Raw genomic sequence first — 8,252 nt, forward strand, 5'->3', positions numbered from 1 at the left:
TTCCCTTCCCTTCCCTTCCCTTCCCCCTTCCCCTCATCCAGGAGGGAGGCCCAGCCTGCCCATCCCTCTGTGAGCCCTTTCCAGGCCCAAAATGTTGTGGGGACACGAGTTGGGTCCTGTTGAAGTGGTGGGCTCAGTATTTTGGGCTGGTTCTGTTTAAATATCTTCGTCAGTGATTTGGAAGAGGGGGGTCAAGTGCACCCTCAGTATTCAGCTGACACCAAGCTGGGTGGGAAGGCTCTGCAGAGGGACCTGGGCAGGCTGGATCAATGAGCCAAGACCCAATTGTATGAGGTTTAACCAACTGCTGGGTCCAGGACTTGGGGCACAACAGCCCCAGGCTTGGGGCAGAGTGGCTGGAAAGTGTCCTGCAGAAAAAGACCTGGGGGTGTTGGTCGACAGCTGCTGAATATGAGCCAGCAGTGTGCCCAGGTGGCCAAGACCAACAGCATCTGGCTTGTATCAGCAATAGTGTGGCCAGCAGGAGCAGGGCAGGGATGGTCCCCCTGTGCTGGGCACTGGTGTTTTCATAGGAGCCTTGCTTGGCTTCCAGGAGAGGAAGGAGAAGCACACTCTATTTCTGCTAACCATGCAAAGTTATCTGGATCCCTTGTCTTACCTGAATCCTTCAATAATAAAGTTTCTGCATGTCAAGGGATGCCTTGGGCCAGATGAGCCAGGAGACCACTTGTGTGGACATGAGACAGTGTGAAAATGATGGGGGGTGTGATAGGGAGATACTTGCAGGGAGGTGAAAGGTGTGTGGAACTGCATAAAGGAGGGGATCCTTGGGCTGAAAGAACTGAGATAGAGTCAGCAAGGAGCAGTAAACATGGAGGCCCCGGTGCTGTTTTGATAACTTGTTCTTTATAGATTCTTCGTATTCTTCACAGTCCCAGGAGTTCAAAGGGAAGGCAGCTATCAGAACTGTCATCAGAAGGGGAAGTTCCTTGCGGAAGGATTTCCAAAAGCAGAGAGGCTGCTGAAGTCCTGAGTTGTATCATATAGTTTATTGGGTTAGTGGTGAAGAAATAACAAATCTTATTTCCTGTTATTCACGGAGATAAATGAAGAAATTCATCTATGTAGACAGCCTGACCAAGAAGGGATGGAGGACTTTCCCATGCTCCTGTGGTTCTTCTTACTCAAAACACACTCTGAAGACTTGGCTTTGGGAAGGAAAAAAAAATAAAATTGGTGTGTTTCGTGATCCACTGCTCAGAGGTTCCTGACAAACAGCAGAAGCTTCCAGCTGTGCAAAGGAGCTGGGGCAAACAAAAACACTGAGCATCACCAAGGCTGCTTCTGGCCCTGAATTCAGGACCTGGCCCACTGGAAGGGAATGTGGTGGTTGGTTTTTGTGAGAGCCTGAACCAGACAACAGTGGAGTGAGTGGGAGGGACCTGGGCATCACAAAAGTCATGTTTGACCTGGCAGTAGGTCACACTGATAAGAGGAGATGGCTGAGTTCTTGGAAGAAAAACCTGCTGAGGGCTGCTCAACACACAAAAAAATATTGCCTGTGGCCCAGGAAATTCCTGAACTGCAAATTGTACAAAAGAGAGATGATAAAACCAGATTGTAGATTATACCTAAAAGAGAGATTATTTTAGGAAAGTATTGCTGTGTGCTTGTTCTATTCTTATGTTCTCCCCTAGGCTTCTGCTTCTGGGGACAGGATGCTAGGGTAGGTGGACCCTCAGCCAGACCCAGCATGGCCATTCCTCTCTTTCATTATTTTTGGCTGAAGTTTGCAGCTAGGGCCTGTGACCTCTTGCCAGCATTCCGAGCTCTTGAAAGATTCAGAGATACTTGCACTGCTAAGAAGAGAGGAAATGGACAGTAAGTAGCCTGTGCTGCTATGCACAGTGCTTCCTGGTACCAAGGTCTGTACACTGTTAGGACTCCTGCAGTGGGATTCAGCACAGAAGCAGAAAACATCAGTATTGAGGTTTCCATGGTCTGTGCTTTCATTATAGGAGGTGCAGATCTGGGGCACAGTTTGGCTGCCCACACGAAGGCTTCTCAAGTCGTCTGAGAGGTGACAGGATATCCCACACAGCCTCTACCTGCTGATGGACACAGGTCATTTGGAGCTCCAGTGTCATACCTGCTAGCCCATAACAGGTGTCTTGGACACTGGAATCTCTCCAGAACCACCTGATGCTTTTGTGTGGGCAAAGGAGTGAAGCTCCTTTGGGACACAGCATCCCTGTTAAACACAGCTGGTTGGTGCTGTGCAGCTCTAGAGGACATGCTTGGTTTGTGGTTCCTGCTGCAGAACCAGTTCCCTGTCTTCTTGTCATGTGCTCCTTTCCAGGCTATGCTTGGGATGCTGAAAACTGGGCTCTCCTGCCTCCTCAGGTAGTTCCACGTTAGGCTGCCCTTATAGCAGGGCTGTTTAACAGCTCCCCTGTTACACTGGCAGGATACAGCTTTTCCATCCCAGCAGATCTGCCCTAAGTGTGATCTTTCTCAGCAGCTTATTTTGTTTTACAATCATCTTTAGGGTTGTGAAGCTCTTTGTGTCAGTAGGTTTGTGCTAACTCTTTCCTGTGGAAACTCAATTATTTTTAGTTCCTCCTGACCTGCTGTAGAAGTGCTACTTTGCTGCTTCACAGTTACTGGGTCTGTTTCCTCTCTCTTCACATCACGCTAATAATTTTGCACTTTGGGTTTCATGTTTTTCTTCTTTCTTTCCAATACCTTTTGTTTGACCCTTAGAAGAATGTAAAGCCTGCACTGTGTTAGGTGCTGAGTGGAGTGGGACAACTTCACTTGGAGGAGCTTCTTCCTGCTTCTTTGTGTTGGTTTGCATCCTTTTTCTTGATGGGCCTTCAAAGTGATCTGTGACTGTCGTTTGTTCTCATTGACTTGTACAGTCAGGCACTGTTTCCAGCTGGGAACTAATCCATGTCAAATCAGTGAATGTCTTTCATCCTTTCAGGTACATTGGACCTACTGGCAGTTCCATTCTGATGGAGCTCCCAGTTTGTGCTTGTAATAAAACCATCAGCTCTGGCCAGATCTCAGCTTTATCCTGTAGGAAGAAGTGGGGTCTGGGATTACAGCACGATGCCATCACAAGTGTGTGCAGAAGCTTGACTTGATGAATCAGGAGAACACTGACATTAACGAGTGGTGTGTGCCAGCCATGAGTGATGTGGTCATGAGCTCTGGGCACCAATCTAGAAAAATGCAGGTCAGGCGAGCATAGCTGCTGCTTTTGCAGCTGGGAGAAGCAAGGAGAGAAGACAGAGCAAATACACTTCAGTGTTTTGAGCACTAGGGTTGTTAAGCCTTTAAATAACTGCCTATTCCTCCATATTCATTGATATTTTGGGTTGTGAACCTGGCTACCTAGGCGACCAGGGCACATAGAAGGTGCCAGTGCCAGTCCTTCCTATGGATCTTCTGAACCTCTTGGTCAATTGAAAGCAGTTTTGATCATGGTTTCAAAGACACTGACTTACCTGACAGGGAATGTGGACACCTGATGGAAAAAGGCAGCTGGCAGAGAGGTGGGACCCGTGTTTGGGCTTTAGTGGGGAAAGACCTGAAACCTCAACCTTCTGGCTGGTAAAGAATGTGTCTGATTGTTCTCTCCACTGCAGGATTAGGGAAGAAGGGGAAGCAGATTAGGAATGCCTCAGGAAAAGCTTTGAGCAGATGTGACACTTTATTATCTGGAGGATAATCCAGTCATGAGATGCTAGACTGTGAGAAGCAGAGGATGGGGCCCCAGGAGCTGTGCTGCCTGCAGGCCTTTCATTACAGCAGTGCTTACCAGGCTCCCACTGCATCCTGCAATTCCAGAAGATCCTTTGCTTCTGCTGTTGCATCAGTGATATCTGTAGCTGTGCCAGCCTAACCCTCCGAGTGATCAGTCTTTTTCTGCTTGATAATTGTTGTGTTTGGTTTTTTCTAAATCAAGTAAAAGAAAGTTCTAGGGAGTTTAATCTTTCTCTTAATTCCTGATTTCAAATCTCCTTTTACTTTCAAGTTCTGTAATTGCATGTTGCAGAGGGGCAGAGGCTGCAGAGTTTCTTGCCACTACCATAAAAACTTAACGTTTAGATTTATCATTAATTTTCAAACAAAATCTGGTTATAATAGATCCCATCACTGTCCTGTTTGGGGAGTTCACAGCAGCAGATGTGACAGGGCTGCTTGCCCTTCAGTTGTCCCAGAGGGGAGGCACAAACCTGCTGTCCCTGGGATAACAAAGCTCTTCATGGGCTGTTGCACAACACAAACCCTTTTTCAGGGGCTTCTTAGAACTTTACATAGTTCTCCTGAACGTGGTGAGTGGATGAGTACTCCTTCTCGCCTGCAGTTCTGGTTGACAGAGGCTGGTGGTCTGAATCAGCTCATGTGTCTACATTTATTAGTAAAAGATGATAGGAAGACTTCTGAATGAGAATTCCCCCTTAAATTAGTATTTTAAGTACTCCAAAATGCATAATGATGAGAGCAGACAGTAGAGCTGAGACCTGGTATGTCTATGATGCATGCTGCTTCAAGTGTCCTGGGATGTACTAGGGGGAGATCGGTTTAAAACAAATTGAATTAAGTACTTATTTACACAGGAATTAATTGCTAGAGAAGGTGGTGGAGGCAGCATCATGAGGGTAAAGAAAAAGGGGTTAGGGAAATTTTAAGTACTTAAAAAAGCAGAAGAGGGTTTTCCTTCCGATACCCATGAAATATCAATTCCTGTTCTAGAGCCCTCCAGCAGTGTAAAACCACCATCACAGGAGCCTCATGTAGTGGTTGTGTGCTTTTTTGCAGAGGAGGACTGCAAGAAGTACCTGCAGAGGAGGCAGGAGCAAGCCAACCAGCCGCTCCAGGTGCCAGCAGTAGACAGCAGCGTGCCCAAGACCTTGGAGCTGATGGGCATCACCACCCGGGATGATCCATATGGTAAGTGCCCACCATGCCATTGCTGCCTGATGCCTCTGGTTGGAATTGGCCTTCAGCTCCAGCAGTTCTCTGTGGGAAGTGCAGAAAACGTTTGCTCTCTGTGATGCTTCACAGCCTAGGCCAGAATGCTTCAGCTGGTCGCCTGCAGGCGTTTTCATTTATCCTTAGGGCAGAGAGGAAAACACAGCCCCTGGGAATGCTGCACCCAGAGACAGGCTGGCACAGAGCCCACTGGGTGCACACGGGAGGGGACTTTCCAGAAATAGGTCCTGTGGCACAGAGCAGCAGCTGCTGAAAGCAGAGGGGGTTGGAGTGGAGGGGAAGTACACTGCCCTGTCTGCAGCAGCTGGAGCTGCCTGGGTAAAGAGGAAGCAGGACCTGAAGTACAGCTGGGAGTCTGGGGGAGAGGAGACACTTCTCTGCCTGGGTGTGATGTGAGGGGGCAGGGGAAGCAGTTGTGTGGGGGGTGTGAAGTGAGGGGAGAGGGGGAGGCAGTTGTGTGGGGGGGTGTTTGCTGGGCCTTCTGTGCAGCTCTGCACGTGCCCGTGCAGCTCTGTGTGTGTGCAATGTGTGTGTACTGGGCTGTGTGCTGTGTGTGTGTGTGTGTGTGCTGGGCTGCATGTGCCGTGGGGGTGTGTGTGTGCAGTGTGTGTGTGCAGTGTGTGTGTGCAGTGTGTGTGTGCAGTGTGTGTGTGCTGGGCTGCGTGTGCAGTGTGTGTGTGTGTGCTGTGTGTGCTGTGTGTGTGTGCTCTGTGTGTGCTGGGCTGTGTGTGCTCTGTGTGTGCAGCTGGGGAGGTGAACATCCTCTAACGCCGTGTGATGGAGGCAGCAGCAGCTGAGGCTGAATGGAGATAGCTCAGCTCACTCTTCAGGTGCTCCCCTGGTTAGTCCAACTTGGGTGCCACCTCTGTTGTACATGGGGACCTCACTAACCCTCCCCAAATGTCCACAGACAATATGCAGGTGTTTGTAGATGGCAGCTTTGCCTGATGAGACCCCCAGGCTAGTGCTGTGCCCCTAAAGCAGAACCCCCACTTTGATTGACCTGGCAACCATTTATCCTTCTGCTTGACTGACCTGCCTGCCCATTGGATACTTTCTTCAGCAGCTTTTAGAGCCTGAGCTACTTTTTCACTGTAGTAGGCTTTAACTAGCACGAAAACTTGAAAACCTATGTAAGTGACATTGATATGGAAACAAACTAACACAGTGAGAAACCATCCAGCACTACTGAGGCACTTAATGATGAGAAGCATTGCCTTAAAGTACAGCACGTTAATATTTGGATAAATGCTAAATAAGGAGGAGCTGCCAGCCACTAACATCTTTGGAGAACAGGGCCATTTACTTAGTCTGTGACTTCAGGTGGCCAAGTGGGACATCTTAGCCATGAACATCACAGTTTCCAAATGACAAGGCCCACCTTGTAGCTCGAGGGACAGCAGATGTCAGGGTGAGAGGATGAGAGGAAATGGCCTGAAGTTGTGGGAGGTTTAAACTGGATATTAAAAAGAATTTATTTACTGAAAGAGTTGTAGAACAGTGGAACAGGCTGCCCAGGGAGGTGGTGGAGTCACCATCCCTGGAAGTGTTTAAAGAAATATAGATACAGTGCTTAGGGACATGATACAAGCACTGAACAGGTAAATGAGGTTATGGTAGGGGGATTTAGGTTATGGTTGGACTTGATGATCTTCAAGATCCTTTCCAACCAGGATGATTCTGTGATTCTGTGCTGCTGGATGAAGGACCTGCAGGAAGGTTTTGGTTGGTAAAGTTGGAGTCTCAGTGATCCCAACTAGAGAGCTGGGAGCCAGAACTATGAGGACATTTTAGATGTGTAACTCCCGGTGAGATCCCAGAGCATCAGGGCTCTGAGTTGCATCCTCTGGTGTACTCTGCTCCCTCTGGCTCTTCCCATCCTCTCTCTCCTCTTGATTCCCTGTGGCTGGATGTTGTTGATTTTGCATGTCTGCATCTCAGCTACCCTTCCCTAACCCCTGCCAGCAAATGTGGATTTATGGGAGTAGCCAGGACTGTGAAACAGACGTGTGTTAGCTCCTGCCAGCCCTGGTATGGACAGGAGTCTGGGCTGAAGAGTAGCTGGGCTGCTAAAATGTTGAATTACTTCTGTGAGTTTGGCCAGAGCTTGCCTGTCAAAGCTTCTGATTCTGAGGCAAAGTCCATGGGAGCTCGTGAAAGTTCACTGCAGGAGTTAACTTGATTTATAGTGAAAGATGACAGCTACATTTGTAATGGTTTCAGGCAATGGAACAGAGATGTTTGATGCCTTCATCTGCTACTGTCAGAAAGACCTTCAGTTTGTCCAGGAGATGATCAGGGAGCTGGAACAAACAGAGTTCAAACTGAAGCTCTGTGTGTTTGATCGGGATGTCTTGCCAGGAACGTGTGTATGGTCCATCACTGGAGAACTTATAGAGAAGAGGTAAGTGAACTGTGGCTGTTGGGGACAGCTGAGTGTAAGGGAACATTGCGGTCGTTTTAACATGATGGCTGTAGTGTGGTGCCAGTGAAGCAGTAAAAATCCACAAGGATGTCTTTGTGGGGTTTGTTTTGTGCCTTTGGCTCCAGAAAGAAGACTTGAGGGTTCCCAAATGTGTCACTTCATTGTGTTCACAAGGAAGATGTCCCTATAGTCGTGCTGCTTACATGGGATCCCTTCTCTTTGGCTTCACTGTCCTGCATTCATATCCTTGGAGGTGATTTGGAAATGAATACAGCTCCAGGCTGATAGTTCCTCCCCATAGTGTGGAGTTTGAGGGGACAGCACTGGTGTTGGCTCTGGCACTGACTTTGAGGACCTATGTGGGACTCAGGTGTGGTGGCAGATGTGGGACATAAAAGGAACTCTTTAGATAGGGAGTGGAAAATCCCAAAGCAGATGTTTGGGTTTCAAACATCAGCTTTTCAGAGGGAGGTAGCTTGGTGTTAATGGGGACCCTCACAGGCCTCACCGTCCTGGCTGTTGTACAGTGTGGCCTTCCATAAAAAGCCTAATGTGTAGTTTACAACCAGACACATCAAATTAATGTAAACAACAGTTTGGAGAATAAAGCTCACATTAAGGAAATCAGGTAAATTCACAGTAATAGGAGTGCAATAATGGTCTGTCCAGTTCATTCTAATATTAAAAAGTACCCATTATGCTCAGTCAATAAAGACAGCATGTAAACAGATAATTAAGATTACACTGTTTGTAACAGACAGACAGAGGATCAAATAAAGATTGCACAGACAATCTGGACTTTGCTATTTCTTTGTTTTTAGTAGACAAGTGTCTGCAATCAGGCTTTTGTGTGTAATGTAGC

General features: G+C 47.8%; 1 protein-coding gene across 1 annotated transcript in view; it reads left to right on the plus strand.

Annotated features, from left to right (window-relative positions):
- MYD88 (myeloid differentiation primary response 88) overlaps positions 1-8,252 on the plus strand; it is a 17,980-nt gene that overhangs the window by 6,190 nt on the left and 3,538 nt on the right. Inside the window, exons 2-3 of the mRNA XM_010006006.1 lie at positions 4,792-4,923; positions 7,189-7,369. Of these exons, the coding sequence (XP_010004308.1) occupies positions 4,792-4,923; positions 7,189-7,369 (313 nt within the window). The remainder of the gene's footprint in view (positions 1-4,791; positions 4,924-7,188; positions 7,370-8,252) is intronic.

Source organism: Chaetura pelagica, unplaced genomic scaffold (genome assembly GCF_000747805.2).
Source record: "Chaetura pelagica isolate M959 unplaced genomic scaffold, ChaPel_1.0 scaffold199, whole genome shotgun sequence".
Classification (NCBI taxonomy): domain Eukaryota; kingdom Metazoa; phylum Chordata; class Aves; order Apodiformes; family Apodidae; genus Chaetura; species Chaetura pelagica.